Raw genomic sequence first — 26,320 nt, 5'->3', positions numbered from 1 at the left:
TATGATCAATGAAGGTCTTGTTTTTAAAATTGAAGAAGAGAGAGAATGTGCGAGTCGGGAGAGAGGGAGCGGTTTGCTTTTTATTTTTTAAAATTAGAGATGATAAAATCACATGTAAGTAAGGCTTAAACAAAAAGCGGTTTGTTTTATGAAATTACATTATTATTTTTAATTTTTTTGTTGGGATAGAAGACAAAAATGTCTAGGGTCATTAATATGTAATTTAGATTATCAATATAATGGGCATGTTTAGGGGTGGTCCGGGTCGGGATCCCGAACCGAAACTCCCAAGAATTCCAAACCAAAATATTTCGGGATAGATTTTATATCCTGAAACCGAACCAAACACTCAAGATTCCGAATTTCGGGTTGCTCGAATTTTTTGGGGATTTTGGGGTCACTTCGGAATTGAACCTTGAAGCCCAAAGTGTTGGGCTTTTTAAATTTTTTGGATTTTTAAATTTTTTATACACTCAGCCCTACCTGTTTCACTAATTGCATAGCCTACTCCACACAATAAACAATAAGCTCAAGTTTATATCAAAGTTCATACCAAAAATTGTACAAAACCAATTACACAGCCCACCTGTTTCTAAGTTCATATCAAAGTTCATAATCTCATAAATTCATACGAAGCAAAACGTTAAGCTTATGTTCAAGCCACCAATGTTCACAGTCGTCTATCAAACTACTTAATTAAAAGTGTATACAACCAAAATGGAATAAGTTACTTTTGAGATTTATATCTATCTGCTACACAAATCTCAAAAATTAAATTCATTTGACGTGGTGGCATCACCATCACTTGATGGTGATGAGTAAAAAATATTCATTTATTTTAATTTTGGGTAATAATAAGGAGACTACAATTTTAAAATAAATTTTATAAATTAAATGATGTTGATAATGATTAAATTATTAATTAAGTATTCATTGGTGTTCTTATTCTTCATTGATAAGAAATCATTTTTCATAAAAAGTCTTGACCAACCCTGAAAATCCAAAAAGAAAAACGAAAAGAGAAGGAAGTTGTCCCTGATTGGTTAACTACAAATTTAAAGCAACACGCTTCATCGTGGAAAAACCCCCTCGTCTTCAGACTCTGCTTTCTCTCTCCGATTTGACCCAGTTTCACAACCCCGTCTATGCTCACTCGCTGAGTCAATTTGACTCGCCCGAGTTTGCACTCCAAACCCGTTACCTTCGCGATGAAGACTAGCGGCCTCGAAGTCTTCGACTTCAGCGAGGAGGACGAGCACTCGGAATCGGTCCAGGGGAAGTATTTGGGGAAGCTCAAAAACCCTAGCCTCGATGCCAATCGGATTTTCAAGTACGATTTTCTCCAGAATGGTACGTTTGCTTTCCGTAATGTCTAAAATTAGTAAGCTACATTTCTGTGTCTGGTTGCCGAGAATCCGTGGGAAAATAATCTGGTGTGAAATGAATGAAGTTCAATAATTTTGTCTGAATTTTTATGTTAATGCTTCGAATTACAACTATGGAACTTGCTGCTATGATAATCCATCGTTTGGAAATTGTTACTTAGTAAGGTTTGAGCCACGATGGAAATTTGACCTGTTTGGATTCGATCTTTGTCGATAGGCTAATAGTTTTGTAGCATTAAGAAGTGTTTTTTTTGAGTTTCTGGTTAATTATTCTCACAGGTTTATTTGTGCTAAAATGTTGGGATATGTATACAATTTACTATCTCATACTTAAAATCATCTTCATATGAATGTTGAAAATTTTGATAATATGGTGGTTGATTTCTGAGTTAACCGCATTGTTTAATCTGTAAGTTAAGGTTGATCATATCGTAGAAAGGGGTAGAGATTGTTTGGCGAAGTTGGATGTATGTTTGAAAGAACTAGGTAATTACAGATGGATCTCCCTGTAATCCTAGTATCATATATGGTAACGTTTGAGAGTTAGGGCTGGCTTGGCATTGCTGAAATTATTTTAAAAACAGCTTTTTAAAAATCTGGGGCTAAAATTGTGTTTGGTAAATGAAAAAAAAAAAAAAGTGCTTTTTGTCAAAATCAAACAGCAGAAAGGAAAAGCAGCTCTACCCCTGCTTCTGAAAACAGCTTTCTATTGCACAGCACAGCAACCCAAACTAGCTTAGTAATCAGTTTGCATGCAATAGGCTATTTACGGTTGTGTACTTTCATAATGTGGTAAGTAAGTAACATTGTTGTCAGGTCCGTCTGTATGTCAAATCTGCATTCCAGTCCCTTGTTTACAATGGTTTCTCACGTTTTTTGTAAATGCTGATTTATGTGTTGATTCTTCGAGTTTTGCTTGATGTAATAATCAAGCCACTAATCTTCTGACATCTGTCAGTCAACACTCCCCCTCAATCTCAACTGGGGAATCCCAGTTTGAGATTGGAAGAGTGTTTAGAAAATACGGGACTACTGAACCCCTTTTGAACAAAATGTCTGCAACTTGTCATCAGTTGGATTGTAGTGCACATTTGTATCTCCCTAAAGCACCGTTTAACGAACAAAGTGGTTGTCAGTAGCAAGATGTTTACCCTGAGTCTTGTTGATATGCTGTTGTCAGTGTTTATTTTTCTTTTTCTCTGTTAGCTGAAAACTAAAGATGGTTGATCTATATCATCAGTGTCTTTGTTTAAACTATGCTAATTCATCTAAATATTTTTCTAGTTGCCCAGGGAGCCAAACTTCAAACAAAAGATATCAGCAGCATCCCTTGCGTAAATGATGATTCAGTTGACCGTGATCATTGTTGTGATAATGCTATTCACATTCCCCCGTGGGAACAATTGAAGAGAGCCTTGCTACCGAGAAAGAGTATATGGAATTGGATGCTGCACCACAATTCAAATGTTTGAGTCATGAACAACAATCTGATTCCAAATTAGATAGTCATGGATCCAGAAGTTTTGTTTCTGAGCCAGAGAGAAGAGGTTCAAATGCTACGTCATCATCGTCTTGGGAAAGCCAGTTACACTTTGCCCTTGCAGTGCCTCCGTCCAGTGTATGTCAACTGTCATTTATCTGCTGAAGTATATCCTTAAAGGAGAGATTAACAATCAAAATTATGCTTTCTAAATTTTGTTGTTGTGTTCTTTTTTTCAGAATGAGCCAACTGATATGATTTTAGATGCTGATGAAAGCACGAGTGACTCTCCGTCAAGTCCTGCTTCTGAAATTGAAGATGATGACGGTATTTCCTTGTTAATTGGAGGATTGCTAATCCTTAGTTTGTGCCTTCCTTAGGCATTTCTGTCATGCACCAAGGTGTTCTTACTATCATATGTTGTTCACTTTCAGATTCTTTGGATACTTATAAATCGTATCATTGCTCTGGTGATTTGGAAGTGGTAATCTCTTTTCTCTTTTATTAGTGGTCCAATACATGTGTGATTGCTTCTGACATAACTACATATTTGGGGTTGTAAAAACAGAAAAATAGAGAAGTATTTTATTTTTGTTGATGTTTAAAGAAAATAATTGTCAAGAAAGAAAGTGGGGTTGTCTGTGTGATTTTCTAAATAGTGTAATGGGTAGTTTAGGTGGGTATTGGGTACTTTTTATTTTCATGTCACAAATACAAAGAATAATTTTGTGAGGTAACACAGAAGTAAGACTGAAGTATGCACCGTCAAAACATGTTTTGGTGACACTATCTATGCTTTGAATAAGTGTATGCAACAAAATAAATAAGAAAAAACAAAATAGGCCTAATCAGATAAATGGTCCCTGTGGTCATAAGGTATTCGAAAGATAGCCCCTATGGTAAAAAAATTCGGATGTAAACCCTGTGGTCTAAGTCTGTTAGGATTTATACCCAAAATTAAAACTTCCGTCATTCCTCCGTTAGTAGCACGTGAGTCTCATATGTGAGGATAAGATGGTCATGTCATAGTTAGTAGCATGCCAATAGCTTACCTAAAACCTCATGACGTTCCCAATTCTAAAGCACAAACAAAATTCCCAAATCTTGCTGCCACTGGGACTTCAGGTTTTGGGATTTCAACCAATCCCACTTCCATTTTGACAGAACCCATTGCCGCATTCTCAGAGTTTGGTTCTCTGTCAGCGTTGGATTTGGTCTAACCTCTCCGTCTCCCTCCTCCTTATATGGGAGCTCAGTAGAATTCTTAATCTCTTCCATGGAGACTTCTTCGTCAACTTGGCAGCAGGATTTTTTGTTCTTTCTTAGTCCTTACCTTTTATACATTTGGTGCTTCTTGGGTTTTTGGTTTTTGATTATTTTGATTGCAAGCAGTTTGAGCATTATCCTACCAAATGTGCAGAAGCATTAGAAATACTGCAGATTTTAATCAGTCAAATTTTGGGAAAAATCAAATCCTCCGCATAGAACTGCAACAAAGTTCACAAAGTGTTCATTGCAAAAACAGTAGAAAGGAGATTGAAAGAGTTAATTTGTTTGCAAAATTGAATGCTGATTTGTATTTGGGGATTGTGCCATGAGCAAGATGAGAAAGATGAGATTGGGAACCAAGGAGACAGAGGAGAAAGAGCGAGAGAGAGAAGAGGAAAAGATTGAGAGAAGCGGCGACCATTGATGGTACTAGAGTTCACGTTATTGATCAGTAAAAGATGTAGGGGTGTAGTTTATCAGCAATGCTAGGATGCTTTTTTTGTTAGTCGACATGAAAATACAATTCTATCAACATTTAACAGAAACTTTACTTCTAGGCTAAATTTGCTAACGGTGTTGACCACAGGGGTTTAATTCCTAATTTTTTTACCACAGGGGTCATCACGCAAGTATCCTATGACCACGAGGATGATTAATCCAATTTGGCCAAAAAAATATCTTCTTCATGTGCACAATGTTACTTGCCTTCTAAATAAGTGTTATGTACCATTTTTATTTTTGGTGCAGATTTTTTAATACTTTGTTAATCCACTATTAGAAGGTTTTTTTAGCTGTGACTTTTATACTGTTGCATAATTTGCAGGATAATACAAATATGACGGTTGTTCTTTATCCTGATTATGTTATATATCGGGATAGTTATTGTACAGAACCTCGGTTGACCTTTTCTCCCAGTTGCTTCAAAGTCAGTGGTTCAACATCTGAATGCCCTGGAACCTTTAGTTCTGAATGGGAAGTCGATGATCTTATTGATGTAGAGTGTCAGTGGTTTCAAAAAGTGAGTCCTGAAACTCTCCTATTGGATGTCACCATTTACCATTTATACTCTGTATTGAATACGTACAGTTTATTGTACTGCATTCAGGTTGAATTTGTCATGATAAAACTTCGTGTTGTAGCAAAGGATGCCACTGAAGATGATAGTGCACCCAATACTTCTGGTCAGTGCACTTTTACTAACAAGCTTTTTTCTCTTTGTTGGTTTTTGCATTCATTTGGTGGGATTAGTGCTGCAAGTGTATTTTTAGGGGACTTCTCTTTCATGAAATTCTACCAGATTTTTTACGTGTAGATTATTTAACTTGCTGTTCACTTGTTGAAACTAATGTGATCCTTCTGAAAAAGTTTGGTCAATTTTCACTCTGGTTCTATACAAGCTCTCAGATCTCATTCTATGATGTTTAAGCTATGAAGTGAGGACACTGATAAATAGGGTTTAGGGTTACATGTTGTGTATACATTATATAGTCTTATGGCGAGGACACAATGTAAGCATACTATATGTGACTTTAAAAATATTTGTGACTTAAGTGTTATAATTAAGATGGACTAGTACTTTGTAATCCAAGTATTAATGATGCACCTTCAAGTACTGCAGATTAGTTTTAGCAAGTAGTATGTATCATATGGGAAAATGTGCTTCTTTGTAATTCAGAAAAGAAAAGAAAGTTCTTGATTTTTAGTCTTGTTCTTGAACACAGTGTGGTTTAAATTCTGTCCAAACTTGTTAGTGTTGTGTCTTAATAGTTTTATTTTCTTTTTGGGACTTGAAGCTCTTAAGCTGAGTGTGGCTCCTCTCTTTTTTTGACATTATCTGCTATCAAAACTTCTCCTAGGCATTGAAGAGTTGAAGATTGCAATTGTTGAACCCAACTGGTTCAAGCAACAGGAAAGGATAATGTCTTTGAATGCGAAATATATCAATTCATGGGTTTTGCATGAGTAAGTTTGTTTATGTTGCATTGGCTAATACAATAATATAATTCATATTTCTTTATGTTCTAAGCTTTATGCCAAGTAGCTACGTAATTTGATGGCGTATACTCTGATAATACCGGTTCTTTTTTCATCTACTTACGTGGTTAAGACTAATTGTATTTGAATTGAACTTTGGAAATGACAGCATGTTTCTTTTTGGTAACATGTTTCCTTTTTCTCTTTTGTGTAGAAAGGCAATATTTGATAATTTTGTAAAAGGAACAGGATATTCTGCTGATTTTTACTTGAGATAGACGAGGATATTATGTGTTTAGTAGTCTTAGTTTCAGGCTTTCCGTTCTGCACAGATGTTTGATTACTGTACCTTAATACGTTCAATATGCTTTTAATAGTCTTAACTAGATTTAAAGTTCCATATTTTCTCTTTACTCTCAGTTTATACCAACATTGACAAAAGTATAGCCACCAACATACTCAAATTGGAGACAGCTTATCTAAAACAATATCCAAGATATGGTCAATGTAATATGATTTAAGATTTACGCTTTGTCAGTACAATGAAATTCAATTTCATCAAGATCATAAATTTCTATTTTTGTGTTTTCAAAGGGTTAGTGTTAAGATGAAATGAACTAAATGGCAATTTTGGGATTACAATGGAAGATTTAAGGGGATACATACTTCAGTAGCAAAATGGATTGCTGTGAGAGCCATCTGATGTCCACTCTTGAATTTAGAACTTCTAAGTAATAGTGTGAAGTGAACCATCTAGCTTGTGGTTTTATTATAAGAATTTATACTGAAAGAAACTCTGTAAACATTAAATCTTAAGGCTCTTGGTTTATAACTATGTTTTATTACACTAGTGCTGAGTTTGTATGCATTTAATTTATACGGTATCTGTTCAACCATGCTTCTGTACAAGGATGGTGTACTTCTGTGGTGATAAGTGTTGCGTGTCTTGTTAGTGGTTTGCAAATTAGAATGGTTCAACAGTACATTTGTGGTGAAATTTTTATTTGTGCATATTCTCTCTCTCTGTCCACATATATCTAGCTTAGAAATGCAAGGTAAATTGTCTGAATTCAAATTGTATTCTTTCCTTGGTGATTTATTTGCCACAATTGTAAAATATGTACTAGTTCTTCTGTGTATTATGTATTATATTAGTTTATTTTACTTCAGTAATACTGCACAATCTTAAATTCATCTTTTTCTCCCATTTTGATACAAGTAGCGTGCACACGGAAACAGATGAGGAGGATTCACTTGGGCAGAGGCATCATTTTCCGAAGTGAGTTAAAGTGATCCTAGTTCCTTTCTATGTAACTACGGATATACAAACTAGATTGCTTTCTGTATAATTACAAGTTAAATGATGTTTCCTTAACCCTCCTTTTCCTTGCTTTGTTTTCAGATTCTTTGTTTTGTCCTTTGAGTTCTTTAATTGTTTACGGTTCTTATGCTTTCTAGTCTTTCTTTTTCTTTTCTTTTCTCACTTTTATGGTGAGTATTGAATAAAGTATTGAACCCTTTGTTCCTCGGTATCACGTAATGTGGATGTATGCTGTTTTAGCATTAGCTCATACTCGTGGCCCAAAATCCATCATTAGCTAAACCATCATTCAGTTTTGCCTCATACAGCAAACAGATGAAGGATCAATTTAAAGAGACTGAGAATCAATTTATGTGGTCCCTTTTCTTGTTACCACCTGTGGAACTATAAATATTTATGGAGTTGGACTCTGGTGGAAACTGTTTGCGTTTATGTTGCTTAGTAATATACCAAATGGTAGAATTGATTTGGTTTTTACAGTTCAGTTTCTATTTCTTTCTTGATGTTGCTTTCTAATGTATTCTAAACATATTCCAAATGTTATACAGTTTTGATGGGCCTTTTGAAGATGTTGTATATCCAAAAGGGGACTCAGATGCTGTTTCCATCAGCAAGAGAGATGTTGATCTCTTACAGCCAGAGACATTTATTAATGATACAATTATTGACTTCTATATCAAGTAAGCTTGTGTGGATACGGTCACATGCATAATTTATATTCTTTATATTAAAAACTTGCATGTTGGGGTTCTGGATATTAGTTCCATTATGGACGACATCTATTTCTGGAACTTGGTTTTGTTAGTTTTATTAATAAGAGTTTAACGCCAAAATTAAAAAAAAATGTTGGGAGGTAATATCCCTTTCCTTGGTCTCACACGAGATATGAGAACTTTGTGCGTTTGTTAAGGTAAATGGTTTTGTATAGCTATATATGTATATATTTAGTTGCTTAGTTCTTAATATTTCACAAGGAAAATATAACTACTAATAAATTCATGATTTTACTAATAATAAAGCTAATTTAGTATTTATTTGTGTTCAAGTGACTCTTGCATACCTTAATATAAACAAATGCCTATAATCACATACTAATAATCATTTCGTTGTTAGGGGTCAGCAAATAAAGCAAGTTAAGCAACTTGGCCCATTTGTTAACCTTTTTATTTTCAGGTTGAGCTACTTAGTTTTCACTTTTTTGTTAGGAATATAGGTGAAATACAATGAAAAATGGGATGAGCAAAGGTAGAGGAAGGATGGTTGGAAAAAAGTGGAACAACACAGTGAAAATCAAAAACAAAAAACTGAAAACGATTTTAGTATGTTTTCTTTTATAATTATTGCTACTTTGATCTTCATTTCTCTCTCCTCCCTTCCTCCACCCTTCATCATTCCTTAATGCCTCCATATAGATTTCCTGTATGAAGAAAATATGAATCCTAAAACTAAAAAATGACATGGGTATCAACCGAGCCCTTACCTTCAGAAATTTATCTTTACTTTGTAATTCTTTCATCTTGTTAGTCCCACACTGTATCAATCTTCTCTACCATCAATATCCTCACCATCCTCAACAAAACCCTTGGGTTTGTTTTATAGGAACTTTTAAATTGCTAGACTTTTTTACCTGACTATATAAATAAATAATATATTGCAAGTAAATTGATATATAGATCATGGGAATGGTAGATGAAAGCATTGAGAAACTCTTAATTTTGATGTTTCTGCATTTTATGAACTGTTAATGAATTTAAAGACAAGATAATTAGAGTGCATAATGTAATGATTTAAGTTCATTGAAATACTAATACTTTGAAGTTTGAAACAGCATTTCAAAATGTAATAAATTATAATTGCTATTACCAAAAGTCAATGCTAATGCCTGACAAAGCTAATGCTAATTGCTATTGCCTTTATTAGCAATTAGAATTATAATGTGATTGTAGGTTTTGAATTTGTTTTATAATTCACCTGCTAAAATGTACTCTATTGACAGGTATCTGAAGAATCAGATTCAACCTGAGAAACGTCATAGGTACCACTTTTTCAATAGTTTTTTCTTTCGGAAGCTGGCTGACCTGGACAAAGATCCATCCAGTGTTTCTGATGGCAGAGCTGCTTTTCAACGAGTTCGTAAATGGACGAGGAAAGTGGATTTATTTGAAAAGGATTACATCTTCATTCCTATAAACTTCAAGTATGATCCCTTTGACCAAACTTTTTGACTTTTGTAATATGCTCAATTTTCTGGAGTGCTGATACATGGCTTTTGTGTTTTTAATGTCAGTCTACACTGGAGTCTAATAGTCATATGCCATCTTGGTGAAGTGCCTAAACATAATGGTAACTTTTTCTTTGATTGTGCAACGCGCATCTCAACTCTTATTCATCCCGTCATTTATGTACTTTTGCTATGTTCAGGTGGAGACTCGGGAAATTTACTTAAAGTACCTTGTATTTTACACATGGATTCTATCAAAGGAAGTCATACGGGTCTGAAAAATCTAATTCAAAGGTATCTATTAGCTATTAAAATTAATTTGTTTTATTTGTTTGTGCAGATATCTTTTTTCTTCTTTGAAAAACAGGTTTTATTGAAGTTCTTCCTTTTCGGATTTCTCTAACTATTCATGTATTCTCATGCAAAGTTTGACTTCTAAGAAGTGAATAGCCAGTTGGGATTTTGGTTGAAGCTGTAAAAGTGGGTGAGATATTGGAGAATTTGGGTTAGATGCTTCCAATAAACCAAAGGAGGAAAAAGAACAAAATATGAAATTTATGTGACAGGATCTAATTTGGACAAAATATTAGCTATAAGAAAGAGTGTCATTTCAATTGTAACTTCCCTTTGACTGGTAGAATAATGACAATTTTAAATCAATTGAAATGTTTGACCTTGGACACGCACAATATCCTTTTAATACAATTCTAACCACATAATCTCTTGACTCTTGTTATTAATTATATGAAAACTTAATGACATTAGAAATAGTCTGGTTATTGTGATATAGATAACCATGGGATCAATAATACAAGCATTAAGTTAGGTTGAAGTTTCTTATTTTTTTGGGAGGATGGACAATTGTCAAGTCAGTAGATATGGGTTGTCTAGTTTTTTAATGGGATAATATTGGATTTTGTGTGTTTCTGTTTGATGGTTTGATTTTGTGTGTTTCTAAATTGTGACATCAAAATTTGATCTTGAAATGATAGTTATCTGTGGGAAGAGTGGAAAGAAAGGAAAAAGGAGACATCTGAAGAAATCTCAACAAAGTTTCACAACCTGCGGTTTGTCCCACTTGAGGTATTGCTCCAGTTTAGTGAAACAGTTTTAGAGAGGGAAAACAATAAAGAACCTGTATTAGTTGGGTATATTTGAGTTTTATGATCATATTGTTGTGTATGCTTACTACCCTTGTGGTTTCGTAGGCCACATGGAAGAATGATTTATTAGGACACTGAAGTAGAGATAATTTGATGTATCATATATAAATGCTACCAGTTCTTGTTTTATTAAAAAGTGCTACTACCTGTGTAAGTTTTTTGTCCAATGTCCTTGTTTCATTGGCACGGGATGCCAAGTGGCGGTGTACTCGTTCCATGTAAGTTGTTTTCTAAGTGAAGGGCATTACTATCTTGAAACCACCTTTTTACTTCAAAGAAAAATATATAAAGAAATTTGTGGATATTAAGATTGTCTTTTATTTTATGGGGCCGAATTATTTTGATTGCCTGGTATTAAAGTATATGCATTAAACCATTATAGGTTAGGTTCTAGATACAGTATGGTAAATTGATCATTTTTTTAACAATAAAACTTATGAAAATGTTCTTTTCCTTTTGGTCTAATTTTTTATAAATAAATATCAGATGTATGGAATTGCTAAGATGCACGTGTGCATCTTGTGATCATTTTGTCTTTGTGTTCCTGCAATAGATATATGCTCTCTTTGTTCGTGAGATAATTTTTGTCACTTTAAAGTTTTATCATTTGCTTCCTCATTTTTTGGTGTGGTTTTAGATAAAGAAGTTTTGAATAGCTTTTCCTGATGGTAACATCTTAGCTTCTGACACTGGTTCGTGATCTTATTAGCTACCGCAACAGGAAAATTCATTCGATTGTGGCCTGTTTTTACTCCACTATTTGGAGCTCTTTTTGGCAGATGCTCCTGTTCATTTCAGCCCATTCAAAATAACCAAGTTTTCCAACTTTGTAAGTGGTCTACTTGGTCTTTTGTTTTGCTTAATTTAACTAAGTCTTTTAAATTTTATTGTTTACTTTGTTGAAATTCTTGATTTGGCATGTGAATTTTATATATCTGATACTCAACCCTAACGTTTAATATTTAAAATTGTACGACCCACCACCTGTTTGTGTGCGTACTTTGTTTTTTTCCTTATTGAAAGCATAATTACAGCGTTTACAAATTAGGGTGATGCTTGTTGGAAGCCATTCTGAGGGGAAAATCAAATATTGTTCTCTTGTTCGTTTGTATTATTAATTTGTTACGTACAAATGGAGGAGTCCAATCACTAAGCAATTTAAGAGGAAACATAGCACATTCAAAGCCATGGGATGGAAATCTCATGGTTTAAAAGACAAATGACTGAGAGTCTGAGAGCACTTCCTTTCTAGTAACTGCTGGATGAAAGCCCAACTAAGATATCATACTTTAAGCCTTCATTTGCATGTTTTCCTATTAATTGGTGGATGAAAAGTCAAACATATCAACAATTACTAGGTGTATATTTGAATTCTCGAAAGTCCTTAATGCCAAGTGTTTGAATGCTTCTGCATAAATATCTGTGTTAGTATGTTGATTTACAGTTTATGCATCACGTCCGAAGGTTGTAGGATTTTCTTTTTGGGGCTTTTAGATCCAGGTCCAAAAACATAGATGGTTTTTAAGAGTGAGTCCAATTACCTAATTATATGTATTTATTTTTTTAATGCTCATTTTATATTTTCTAAAAATATTAAAAATCAATTAAAATCTTCTAATATTATGAATTTTCAACCCCAAAAAATATAATTAATATCTTATAACAAAAAAAAATATATATATATGTATATATATTGACATAAATCTATCTGCAAATCATTCTACCCTAACTCAAGTAACAAATATATGAATGTATATCATGCCTCTAAGTAAGATATGAAACTTAACTAAAAGGTAGAAAAAACATAATATATCTACAAGCAAGACACATGAATCTTACTTGATTATAAAAAAGAATCTATCATATAGGTAGATAAATATAATTAACCTGTGACATAGGTTGATTATAAAAATAAAAAATAAAATCTATAAATGGGGTTTAAAACGGGATAAAGAACAAGAAAGAACTAAAAAAAAATAAATAATCAAAGAGATAATTAGGAAGAAATTTGATTTTTATAATAAATCTTATCATTTAATAGATAATTATTGATAATAAAATAATAAGATTTAAGGAATTGGACTTATTTTAATAAATTGGACTATTCCTACTATTGGCTCAAAAAATTGGACCTATATCAAGTTTCCCCTTTCTTTTTCTTAAATAGAAGGTCTTTTGGGTTCTGTTGCCTAACAATGAATTGGGACAGAATGAGATATTACATACAAATGTTGGAACTTTAAATGGGGTTTCTGTGCTTAAAACTCGTGCACCCTTTTCCCATTATTTCTTGTTGCCTTTTAAATATGATCCTCCTGTAATTTAATTGCATGCTTTATGTTTCAAGTTTTTGTTATGTATTATCACAATTTCTGTTGCCAGCTTAATGCAAATTGGTTTCTTCCGTCCGAGGCATCTCTGAAGCGTACTCTTATTCAAAGGTTAATTTTTGAGCTCCTTGAAGATCGTTGTCGGGGAGTCTCTTCAGCGGCTTCCAGTGATGAAGACCAGGCTAAGTTTCCAGAATGTAACAATCATGAAACTGGTGTGCAGTCTTTTTCAGGAAGATGTGGTCCTGCTATAGCTTGCCAAGAAAATATGTCAAGTTCTCAAGCAGGCCTGGGGATTGAAATTACTCTGTTATCCTCAACTTCTCTAAGGAGTTCTGAGTGCGTTAAAGATGCAGGCTTTGTTATCCAGGAACTTTTTGAGCCAGGAGCCACCCCAGGCTCACTATTTGGAGAATATCAATCAATTGACCAAAAGTCATCTTTTTGCCGTCTTAATGGAGCTGTACCACTGATGGAGGTAACATTACTCATCTTGTTCTGTTTGGAACAGTATATGTTTTACTATGAGATAGTTCAGATTGAAAAGCATGAGCATGACTAGTGTTGACTTTTGAGGCTGTTTTGAAGTTCTTTTGGGTGTTGCTTTTTAGTGCATGTGTGTGTTTGGGAGAGAGGTATTCGAAAGGCCATGTTATAGGTTTTCTTTTTATCTCTTGCTTAAAAATTACTTTAAAATGATCTTCCTTTATTTATTTATTTTTATTTATTTATGAGAAATTGGAGTATGGTTTGGTATTGCTGTGCTTTGAAAAAAAACTGCTTCTGCTATGCTGTGAGAATAAGCTCATTTTTGCTACTTCACGTTTTCAGCTTTTTTTCACCCAAAACTGTGAAAATAAGCTGTTTTTAAGTGTTTACCAAACACCTGTTATGAGCTTAGCTTTTTTCGATACAGCACTTTTTATAAAATCACCTCAGTACCAAACTAGTACTTAGTCTGACACCCAATTGGAGCTTCAGTCCCCAAACTAAAAATCTGTTAGTATTGGTCCCTAAACATGTTACAAATTGGAGCAATGGTCCTTTTGGGTAAAATATTTTAAAAGGAGTTAAGGGACGGAAGTTCTAATGGAGTTACCCAAAAGGATCATTTGTCCAAGTTGTGACAAGTTCAAAAACCATTACTCACATATTTTCAATTCAAGGATCAATGCTCCAAATATCTATTATTTTAATTTTCTTTTAACCAATAAATGCTTTGAGAATCATTTCTGTCATTATTCAGAAATCCTTGATTTATGTAGACCTGTGATGCAGCCCGGTACACTCTTTTTTTTTGGGTTCTGTTATGGGCAAAGAACTGTATAGTACAAAAGGAAAACATATTATAAAGGGATACATGATTTCATTTAAGACTGCAATACTTGCACTTAACCATTTGTTTCATAACAGGAAGACACCAAAACTGGAGAGCAGTGTGCTTTTTTGCCTACGGGAGAGACTGGTTTTCAGCAAATAACTGGAATTACATCTCAAACTTGTGACATTCCGTATACATCAAGAGCTTATGGCGTTGAGACTTCCTTTGACTCGGCACAAACGGAAAATGAAAACACGGATTTATCCCCTAAACTATCTATGTGTGTCTCTGACCATGCTGAAGATATAGAGGTCATTGATGATTATCCAGTTGGGGAAGGTTTGGGTCTGAGCCAGAAAGAAAAAATGGATGTAAACCATTCTCAATCAGTGGAAAATGTCACATGTTTAACAGATTTCCTTGTTTCTGCTCCAGGCAAGATGCAAGGCGCTTCCATTATAGAAATGGAAGGTTCTCAAGATCATGATAAGGTGTATGACGGGAATGAAAATGGAGATTCTCAAGACCCTGATGGCAACGAAAGTTGTCAAGAACATGATAAGGGGCATGATGGCAACAAAAATGGAGGTTCTGAAGACCATGGTAAGATTGATGGAAAAAGTGGAGGTTCTCAAGACCATGATGTAGTGCAGGATGCCAATGAGAATATGGGTTTTCAAGACCATGATAAGGTGCATGATGGCAATGTAAATGGAGCTTCTCAAGACCATGATAAGGTGCAGGATGGCAGCGAAAGTAGAGGCTCTCATGAGCATGATAAGGAGCAGGATGGCAAAGAAAATGGAGGTTCTCGAGACCATGATAAGGAGCATGATGGCTACGAAAATGGAGGTTCTCAAGACCATGATCTGGTGCAGGATGGCGATGAAAATGGAGGCTCTCAAGACCATGATAAGGTGCAGGATGGCGACGAAAATGGGGGCTCTCAAAACCATGATAAGGTGCAGGATGGCAATGAAACTGGAGGCTCTCAAAACCATGATAAGGTGCAGGATGGCAACAAAAATGGTGCTTCTCAAGACCATGATATGGTGCAGGAAGCAGTTCCAATTCCCTCGTGCCAAGAAAATCCTGACATACAAATGGATCAAGACTCCGATATGGTAGACAACAGGACTGTCTCATGTGATGATGTTCAAATGGCCAATAGTCCGCCGCCTGATGATGTTCTGATGCCCGAATCGCTAGAGCAACGTGCTGCAAAAAGGCTGCGGCTTACACCTCCAGTTGAAGGGGATAACTGTGTCACATGAAGCCTTGTTGAAGACTGAAAGTTGTGAGGCCACCAATGCTCTTTTGGCATTTCACTAGGCGTTTGACTTGATTGATCTGGCCACATGAGGTATGTGGGATGTATTTAGAGAAGAATACTTAGATACTAGGATGCATAATCTAAAATGTTAGTGAATTTAATTCCTCACAAAAAAAGAGATTTGATAAAATCTTAAGGGTAAGAAAAAAAAACATGGAGAAGTCACGGCCTACTTGGAGTTTTGAGGTTATGTGCATACTCTACAGGAGTAGGATTCTTTTCCCTCATTTTCCCTGGCTTCGCTTGAACTAGGGCTGGGCGTGGGTTGGAGTAGTTTGGTTTTGGATGTAAATTGCGTACTAAACCGCACGCTGCGGTTTTGCCTAAATTCCAAACCACAATTGTACCGCAACAGCTTAGAACCAAGGTTGGGGTATGGTTTGCAAATGCTGTAGTTTTTAAACCTGTCAATTTATAAGAAAATTCAACATCAAATTGTAAGTCTCATAATTTTAATTTACGATCTCACAACCTCAAAATACACCGCCTCATAACTCAAATAAGTATCCAATTCCAACCTCATAACTTGATGATGAGTTCAGTAAAATGGTAAATTATAATATAATTATACAAGAAAGTTCCCCAGTTTTATACTTTATATTATTTGTTTTAATTTTTATTATACAAAATTTATTGGGCTCTAATGATCATTTTTTGATATTTAGTTGCAAGAATGAATATTTTTTTTTTTTAAGGAAAACTAATGAAAAGGGTTTGAAAAATTTTAGTTTTAATAAAAAACCGTGTTATAAGTTTTGTTTAATGATTAGTACAAGGTCTATATTAAAGTAGTCCAACTAAAAATGGACTAATTATAATAAATTATGATTTTTTGGTTTTACCCCTAATTTTTTTAGGTTGAGCTTTAGATTTTTGTCGTTAATGGAGTTCATCGTTGTTTTGTTGACCTTCTTTTTCTTTGAAACAAAAATATAGATCCTCATGCTATTTAATTTATATTTTGTATTATTTCGTTGAAACGTGATCATTGTCATTATTCATAAAGTCTTCGAGGGTCTGTTTTTTAATTTTTCTTCGTTAGTGGAGTTCATCGTTTGTTTCTCCAGAAAATAAATTTGAGATTCGCATGTTATTCAATAATAACGACCAGTCATTGTTTCTGGATTGTAAAAGTAAACTGTTTATGGATTTTAAGTAACACTGCTTTTGGAATCTAAGTTGCTGTTTATGGAATCTAAGTCACTATTTCTTGATCCAAATGAAATAGACACACTGTTCATTAAATGTAAGTTAGAAAAGAAATAGTGAAATTTATTGTATTTGGATTCAAAGCAAAATAAGCATCATGTTTCTTAAATATAATCAATTGATGCATGAAAGAAAAGAAACAATCAAAAGTTAACACATAGACTGTTTCTGGAATTTAAGTCACTATTTCTGGATTTTGGTTCTTTTCTTTCCAGATACAGTGTTTGTTTGTGCATAGAAAAAAAAAAACAAACATTGTATCTGAAGTTTTGGTTCTTTTTTTTTTTTTTTCCTATTTACAGATGCCTGATATGTATGTACATCATTGGGACCATAGGTCCTTATTGGATCTGATTGGAATAAAATACTAACACTATAAATTGTTCATGGTGCAGATAAGAGGATGAGGATGAGGACGATGATGAGGAAGATGAGGATAAGGGCACGAAAAAGGTAGACAATAGTTTTGGATGGTTTTTTTTATTAAACTTTGAGCCATTTTGGTTAAATAACATTTTAGGATGATTTTTGGTTAAATATTTGTTGACCCAAGCCCTTTTCATTAAAGCTCTCCTTTTTTTTTAATAACGACGATATATTGATACACGACGATGAAATAGCAACACTTGATAATTTAATTTTAATCAGGCGTAATATGCGACTTGTAGGTGGATGGGAATATACAGCTTGTAGCACTACTGCATCGTCTAATAACTCAACCAATTTTTTGTCTTGAAGTTTACCACATAAAACGGGCAGACTCCACCTTCTCTCACTTCTTTATTCTAGCATTGACATGTGCTATCAGATAGCTTTATATCGGTTAAATTCACGAGTTAGAGATAAGCGGATTCAAACTGTTGACATCCGCCATAGGGTAAACTACCTGCCTCCAATCAAATTCCAAATTGAAGTCCGGTCGATGACACCCGCTGCCCGACCTTTGCCAATCCCATCGTGGCTGGTGTAAGCCCTTCCTTCTTCCCTAATCCAAGCAACGACAATATAAGGTAGAGTACCGCGTAGCTGATCTATTCGAAGCTGCCACTGACATGAGAATGATGCATACTTATTTTCATATCGGAGGAGTAGCGGCCGATCTACCTTATGGCTGCTAAAAGTTAAAGTTTCTCTTGACCTAAAGCTGCCTATGTATTCGTACTTCTTGACCAAATAGAATATGCTTCTTGCCCCAGTGGTTGATAATTTAGGTCTTGTAGATACTCGCACAGCAGCAACAGAGAGCTCATAGGCCTCATTCTTCAAATCAAGAGCGACGTAATTGCACGACATAGCCTTTTAGTATAGAACAGAGACTCTTTGAGCTGACTAGGCATAGAGGAACCACACCAATCCATCCTGAACTTGGTGGTTAAACTCTACTACTGTAACGATACTGAAGGGGAGGTCCTAGCTTTTGAGGTGCTGAACGAAGTGAAGCGGGAGACTACTACACCTCTGTTAGCTTTACCTGACTTTATTATTTGAAACATAGATTTTTTGAATCGAATGACAACCGTAATGGATGTCAGCTCAATCCGAAGGAAATTATGTAGAAGCTTTACAGGATTATTATGAAGCTATGCGATTAGAAATTGATCCTTATGATTGAAGTTATATACTCTATAACATAGGCCTTACCATCGCTCCAACGGCGGATCCATAAAGCTACTATAACTATAAGACATAAGAAGTAGAAACAAGCCTACTTGGAGCATGTTCATCTTCCTCTCATACGTTCATGGACGTTCTAAAAATGGGTATTATCGGGTCGGATGAATTAAATTCAATAATAGACGCCTGTTGGCAGTCCAGCCAAAAGTCAAACCATTTGTATGTACCACCTCTATATTCCCACTTGAGACCAGCTTTATCAAATTGTCTTAGGGCTGGTTTGGTATTGCTGTGCTTTGAAAAAAAGCTGCTTCTGCTGTGCTGTGAGAATAAGCAGCTGTGAAATAAAGCAGCAGAGTGTTTGGTAAACATTTTTGTAAAAGTGCTTTTGAAAAAAAAAAAGCAGTATTAGAGTGTTTGGTAAACTTTTATGTAAAACAGATGTGAAAAAAAGCCAGTTTTTCAAAGCTAGGTTTTGCAGCTTCTTGTTTTTGGCTTTTTTTCATCCAAAACTGTGAAAAAAAGCTGAAGCTGAGTGTTTACCAAACACAAAAACAGCTCCCAGCTTTTTTTGATAGCAGCTTTTTTCAGAATCACCTCAGTACCAAACCAGGTCTTAGTTCATCACCATGCACTACCTTAAAAGTGAATATATCAACATCATCTACAAAATCACACAATCAAATGCAGCATAGGAATTAAAAATGTAGCATAGAAAATTAGAAATTAGAGATGGATTAGTGTGATTTCAATAACATATATACAAGATTAGCATAAACCCCCAATACAACATAACTTAATCAGGCGTAGTTATAGTTTAATCCACATGTGATTATTATAATTGCTCTTTGTAGTGTAGTAGCTCTGATTTTTAAGGGTATTGCTTTGTCTCTACTTCATATGAAAATATACCTTCCAAAAAGCTACATATGGCCACACATAGAACCCTACCTCACTACCCTCGTTAAACCCTTTTAACCCAACAAACAGTTAAACAAATGCACACAGACAAGCACACAGAGACCACAAGTTTATTTTATATCCTGAGATCCTATATACAACCTGAAAAGCGCTCTTAAACAACATATTGCACAATAAAATACTCATAAAAACAAACTCCAAACATACAATAATCCCTAAAACCCACGACCCCAACCAAATCACAATCCACAAGCATAGTTTAAGGTCTAAACTCACCATAATCTGGTTGAGGAGCTCCAAGTTCTCTTGGGATTGTCATTTTAAATTCTTCTCTTATTCACAGATATTCCAATCACCATACTTATAACATAATTGCAAAAAATAAGATAAGCCGAATCTATAATTCGAAAAGCATAATATTAGGGTTAATACATTATGGCGAATTTTTCATGCAATCAAGGCTAATTAGAACATTGAAGTTAAAACCGTGTTTTAAAAGGTTCCTTGATTGATGATGAAGATTGTGAAAGGATTTGTAGAAAAATCGCCTACAACTCCAGTGTTCGTTCTTCATTGTGTTGCATCACGTCCAACATAAACATTGAAACAAGGAGTAATTAAAGTAATAACAAGTAGATCAACTTAATAAAATAAAAATTTAATCATATTAAGAATGATTGAAACATAATACTCCTCTAATTGAAGATGGACAAACTCTCTTTAGCGTAGCATCAAGAGCATGTTGAAAACATGTTATAGGCTATTTTTGGGAGAAAGAGGAAAGGGAAATCGACAGAGAAAAAAATGAAAGAAAAGAAAGGCTTGCAGAATTTTGTATTAATACTCCTCATGCCTTATGATCTTTTAGATCTCATAGAATTCTTATACATAACTTACTAGGATTTATAGAATCACAATCCTAATTAAATAAGAAAAAACAAAATTCTTCTAATTTCTTTTTTTCTTTCTTATGTGGCATTTTAAAAAAGGGTAATGCTGGTAGACTAATTTGTAAACTAAATATGACATGCAAGTTGATGATTGAATTATTACTTAAGTGTTGATTCACGTGCTTATTTCTTATTGGTGACACAACATTTGGTCTGCAAATTTTGGTCTACCTATCTTGCTCTTTTAAAAATGATTCTTAACCCCTTGAGAATTGTTACTTTACTTTTATTGTAGTCCTTTTATTTTCATATTTTTTTTTTTGGAAAAAAGACATATACATGAGCATAAATGTGGATTTCAGGCTTGTCAAGTCATCATTTAACGAATTGATAAACAATAATTTGACATTGCATTGAATTTGACTTTGCGTATGAAATTGCAATGTTTATTAGATGAGATGAGTTTGTAATGTCACTCAAGCTTGGGGTTACTGTAATTAACAAAAAAAAAAAAAAGGGCTAAGCAAGAGCACCTGAGGAGCCATTGTTATTGGAAATTGTTATTAGAGTCCAAAATTCTCATTTTATACTCTAAACTTGTTATATTTAAAAAGAAAAATACACTTGTTTTCATTATTTTTTGTGTATCTTAGATTTGTGTTTTTGAGACTTAGCGATCACTTTTATTTAACAATTTGAAAAATTTGTGCAACACTTTCAGCTTATGCTTAAATAGACTTGGCAATTTCTTATACGACCCATTAACACGACACGAAAACAACCGGTTTCGGGTCAACACGATAACTAATCGGACTGTTATTGGATCACACGATAGGAACCCATTAATAACGGGTCCTTAATAGGTTTACATGAGAGTGACACGCGGGTAACCTGTTTTGACACGATAAGAAAAAAATTATTTTAATGATTTTAATTTTTTAAACTACTAAAAAAACTTACTATAAAATACAGTAGATATAGTGATACGAATATATTGTTTATTAATTATTGTATTACTATTTTATATGAATTTCAAAAATTTAAGTTTTATTTATTTATTTATTTTTATAGTATACTATAGGCAAAGAGTGAGATTAAAAAAATTATAAAACACATTAAAAATGTTAGATCCCACATTACCCAGGGGAGTGATCCTTATATGTATATTCCCATCCCTACCTAGCACGAGGCTTTTTGGGAGCTCACTGGTTTTGGAGTTCATCGAAACTCCGAAGTTAAGCGGGTAGCACGTGAGAGCACTCCCATGATGGGTGACCCACTGGGAAGTTCTCGTGTGAGTTCCTAGAAATAAAACTGTAAGGGCGTGGTCGGGGCCCAAAGTGAACAATATCGTGCTACAGTGGTGGAACGAGCCCGGGATGTGGTGGACCTCGGGCCGGTATGTGACAACATCGCCCAAGGGATGTGGTGGGGGCCTGGGTCTGGATGTGACAATTTGGTATCAAAGCCTAACCCTGGCCATGGTGTGCTGACGAGGATGTCGGGCCCCTAAGGTGGGCTGGATTGTGAGATCCCACATTGCCCAGGGAAGTGATCCTTATATGTATATTCTCATCCCTACCTAGCATGAGACTTTTTGGGAGCTCACTGGCTTTGGGTTTCATGGGAACATTGAAGTTAAGCGAGTAGTGCGTGAGAGCACTCCTATGATGAGTGACCTACTGGGAAGTTCTCGTGTGAGTTCCCAAAAACAAAACCGTGAGGGCGTGGTCAGGGCCCAAAGCAGACAATATCGTGTTGCGGTGGTGGAGTGGGTCGGGGATGTGGTGGAACTCGGGCCGGGATGTGACAAAAAAAAAACAAGTAATTTAAAAATACAAAACACATTAAAAAAATTATAATAATTAATTTATAAGTGCGAAAATTATGTAAAAAGTATGCAAATGCTCGAAATCGCATCCTCTACGCTTTGAGATGTGAACATTGTCGTTTGAATTTTTAAAACCTTACAAATCCTCATGAATAGTATTTTTAAGGGAGTTCAAACTAAATAAAATTCATAAACATTACGTATAAGTATGAAAAATGTGAAAGTAAATATAAATGTTCGTGATTGCATCCTTTACGCTTAGACGATAAGTACATGGAAATTTAGAATTTTTAAAGCCCTCCAAATCTCATGAATATTGTTTTTATTTGAGTGCAAAATTAATAATAATTATTGTAGAAGTGTGAAAAATGTAAAAGAAATATACAATTAGTTGTAATGACAAGCTTTACAACTTTCGTAAAGGGGTCAACTTTGAAATCTGACACCATAGTCTATAAACCTTAGATTTAAATTTAACCGTCCATTGTCGTTTACACTTATTCTACTCACCGAATTTTATTTTTTAGGTTTTATTTTTTGAAAAGTGATCTTATAGCTGATGTAGAAAAATGAACGGTTCGATAGTTGACATGACATTCTGATATTTACGGTTAACTAAAATGTGAGTTGATGTTATATAGAGACTAAAATGTGAGTTTATTTTCTAGAGACTTTATAAACTTCGAGCTATATTTTCACTAATGGTAAAACTCTGAACATAAATCAACGATCCAAACCGTTCATCTTCCTACATCCTCTAAGAGATCATGTTTTCAAAAAAAAAAAATCCAAAAAAAAAAAAAAATTTAGGAGAAGAATAGAGCGTAAATATAAACGATAATCAACGGTTAAATTTAGATCTATAGTTTACGGATTATGGAAAACCTTAGTGAAGACATGGTCAATATAACCCTTGAAGACAATATATTAAGCCAAAGTTCCAATACCATTTCCGTTGGTGATTGATGAAAATTGAAGGGTTTTATTGTAAAAAACGTGCAATCTCAACCTTAAAACGCAACTCTCTTTATTTTGCATATCTTTGAACATTTGTATTTTGTAGTATACAATAATGTTTTTTCATTAGACTCTTATTCTGGGGTATGTAAACTTAAAAGACAAATGATTTTTTTTTTTAATTATTTTTTTTATAAATGTTTTGAAGTAATATTTATGTGACAATATGGTATGTATATACTAATATAGTATAATGTTTTACATTTTTTTGGGTCAAATTATGTTTTTCATTTCATTATTTATTGATTTAAGGTATATTTTTTTTAATAGGTAACGGGTCGGGTCATATTACTCGTTTATTTTAATGGGTGTTACATGGCACGACCTGTTAAGCTATCAAGTATGACACAAAAGTGACACAAACACGAGAAACATGACGCGAATGCCAGGTCTACTCAAGTGGGAGGATGTTAAAATGAATACTCTAGAAGTATTTTGGCCAAATATTTGAGTTCAAATTAGTTTATAAAAGTTTTAAGTAAAGAAGATTACATAGAGATTTGAACGAAGAAACTACATATATTATGGGATAGGATCAAGGAACAAAGTTTTGATGAACATTTTTGCCTTTTTTTTTATCCTTTAGATTACATAGTGTCCAAGGTCTTCATTTAATCATTAAGTGACATAGATGCTTACGTGAATTTTAATTAACATTAAAAAAAACATAAAGAATAAAAATTAAAAAATAATTAAAATCTAAAATGAGGAATAAACCTTGCGTACAAAGGCCTGCACTGATTTGTGCAAAATATCAAGAAGTCTTTTGAGTCTTCAGTCTCATCTTTGTGTAAAAAAACCCAAAAACCTCTTTTGACTCTATCTCAAATCCACACTAAGATTTAATTGTATGAAAACATTACGAGGGAGGAAGTGAGAGTTGTTGATTTAGCATCTTTGGTAAAAAAAACCAAAAACCTCTTTTGATTCCTATCTCAAATCCACATGAGGTTGTATGAAAAAAATATGAGGGAGGAAGTGAGCGTTATTGATTTAGGTTTAGTTTTGTAAACTGAGGGAGTGTAGTTAATTTGAATTTTAAAGAATTTTAACTGACTTTTTTAAGTGAGATTTTAAATGATTTTAATAGACTCTACAATCTGATATGATTGTGGCAGATTTATGTGGATTTCTATTTATAGATTTCTATGAATTTGTATGAACTTTTTTTCATGGATTTCTTAGGATTTAATTCTCCTACAACATAAAATGATATATTTTTTTTCCCAGTGAACAATTTGAAAGGAAAATAAACATATACATACATACATATAAGAGAAAATTGTAGCAATGGTCCCTCAACTTTAATTCAATTGGAGCAATGGTCCTTCACCTTTAGTTCCTTGACCATTGGTCCAAATTCGTCAAAATGTGCAGCTATGACCACTTTCGTTAACACCGTCAATAGTTCTGTTAAATTCAATCACGTGCGTCGCACATGAGACTAATTGTAGGGGCAATTAGGAAAACAAAATATTTCTTGTGGGTTGAATTCTATCGAACGCAGAACCCATCCCCAATTGAAACTTCCTCCCATCCCCAATTAAAACTTCCTCCATGCCCATCCTCTCCTCAAATTCCCACCATGTATTGCAATAATCAGTCTTTAAAGTAGCTCCACCGGAGCTGAGAGCCCTGTGGAGAGTGGATTAAACAGTGTCTAGTTGCTTGAGCAAGAAGGTCTAGCCCAAGCTGGCTATTGAGCCGTGCGAGCCCAAGGAAGAGGCCTAGCGATAGGAGCTGGCCTGAGAGCACGTTAGCCACTTTTTATTTTTTATTTTTTTTCCATCAGGAGAGTGGGCTTCAAGTGCGCTTTGGCGCGCGTCGTCCAATAGGATTTCAGAAGCTGGGGTCGGCGACGCACTCTGAAAATGTTACCGTTGGGAGGCCACGTGGCTTCTCTTCATCCGTTGGATTTCAATGGCAACAATTTGTGGATTGTTGGATTTCCAATGGTACCAAAAATTTAAAAACCTTATTTAATTTCAACCGTTGGATTTGAGATCAACAGTCCACGTTATTCGCCTTTATATATTTAAAAAAAGAAGAAAAAACAGTTTATAATTTTGAAATATTACCGTTGTGCCACGTGGCACAATTTGGAGTGTTGGAATTCAAATTTTTTTAATCCAACGGCAGAGATTAATTATGTGAATAAAAATTAAAAAAAAATGTAAAAAATTAATAAAAATCCGAAAAATTAAAAAAAAAAATTGATTTGATTTGATTTTTCTATAAATACCTTCTCATTATCTTCTACCTTATTTCAATCTTTCAACCATATGCCAATCTTTCTCTCAAATACTTTCAACCACAACCGTAATTTCATATTTTCTCAAAGTTTCAACCACAATTTCATATTTTCTCAACTACTTTTAACCACGTTCCTATCTTTCTCTCAAAGTTTCAATCCGATTTTTTTTCCAACAAAATGACTACTAATGCAGGTACGAATTGGATGCTTATTGAAGATGTTGCATTGTGTACTAGCTGCGTTGAAGTTACTCATGATCCGATTACGGGTAATGAGATGCAGCTACGAGAAATGTAGAGTCTTATTCATACCAATTATCTTGAGAAAATGGGTGGGAAAAGAACCAAAGAATCGAAGTCCAGTTGTTGGAAAATACTTAGCCAATCGTTTGGTATGTGGAGAGACCCTTTGGCACAAGCTAGTAGTAATCTTAGAAGTGGGGAAAATTTAGCGGATCAGGTAACAATATATTATTTATCGTTTGGTATGTGGAGAGATGCTTTGGTACAAGCTAGTAGTACTCTGCGGTGTAGATAGATTCGATTGCTTCGCAAAACCTCATCAGGGACTCAAGAATTGTTGATTTCCTCATCCTCGCTATCTTATCCACTTGGTCTGCAGATGCTCCATATGCAAGTATCCGCAAGGCAGCAGGAATTTTTTGCTCAGGAAGGAGACCCATAACACCTAAAGCATCATTCTTTTGCACAAAGTAAGAATCATGGTTGCAAACAGAAATCATGATTTTGTTGAACAAATGTCGTTCTATTATAAAACGACGTCTAAA

At 34.4% G+C, this 26,320-nt stretch overlaps 1 protein-coding gene across 3 annotated transcripts; it reads left to right on the top strand.

Annotated features, from left to right (window-relative positions):
- The first annotated feature begins 1,066 nt into the window (after positions 1–1,066).
- Positions 1,067–16,232, top strand: LOC125476718 (probable ubiquitin-like-specific protease 2B). 3 transcript variants are annotated; one of them, XM_048583139.1, is made up of 16 exons: positions 1,067–1,350; positions 2,670–3,003; positions 3,105–3,192; positions 3,300–3,349; positions 4,958–5,152; positions 5,240–5,315; positions 5,991–6,096; positions 7,328–7,387; positions 7,978–8,109; positions 9,426–9,626; positions 9,717–9,772; positions 9,851–9,944; positions 10,643–10,733; positions 11,523–11,642; positions 13,196–13,621; positions 14,557–16,232. In XM_048583139.1, exons 2-16 carry the CDS (start codon positions 2,821–2,823, stop codon positions 15,736–15,738), a joined length of 3,060 nt encoding a protein of 1,019 aa, XP_048439096.1. In that variant the 5' UTR covers positions 1,067–1,350; positions 2,670–2,820; the 3' UTR covers positions 15,739–16,232. The 3 variants fall into 3 exon arrangements, with proteins under 3 accessions (XP_048439096.1, XP_048439097.1, XP_048439098.1); XM_048583140.1 differs by having other exon boundaries at positions 1,068–1,350; positions 7,331–7,387; XM_048583141.1 differs by lacking the exons at positions 1,067–1,350; positions 2,670–3,003; positions 3,105–3,192; positions 3,300–3,349 and having other exon boundaries at positions 5,023–5,152; positions 5,221–5,315.
- Positions 16,233–26,320: the final 10,088 nt, after the last annotated feature.

The sequence above is a fragment of a genome, unplaced genomic scaffold, assembly GCF_019419815.1.
Source record: "Pyrus x bretschneideri cultivar Hongxiangsu unplaced genomic scaffold, Pyrus_bretschneideri_v1 Contig2, whole genome shotgun sequence".
NCBI lineage: Eukaryota > Viridiplantae > Streptophyta > Magnoliopsida > Rosales > Rosaceae > Pyrus > Pyrus x bretschneideri.
Note: the sequence above shows the minus strand (reverse complement) of the source record. Positions and strands in the feature narration are given on the sequence as shown.

What these genes read in the sequence shown, in the direction of transcription:
- LOC125476718 (XM_048583139.1), top strand. Translation starts at nt 2,821, where the DNA reads ATGGAATTGGATGCTGCACCACAATTCAAATGTTTGAGTCATGAACAA. An exon ending in ATTATTGACTTCTATATCAA is followed by an intron (nt 8,110 to 9,425) that starts GTAAGCTTGTGT and finishes CTCTATTGACAG; the next exon opens with GTATCTGAAGAATCAGATTC. An exon ending in CTGAAAAATCTAATTCAAAG is followed by an intron (nt 9,945 to 10,642) that starts GTATCTATTAGC and finishes TTGAAATGATAG; the next exon opens with TTATCTGTGGGAAGAGTGGA.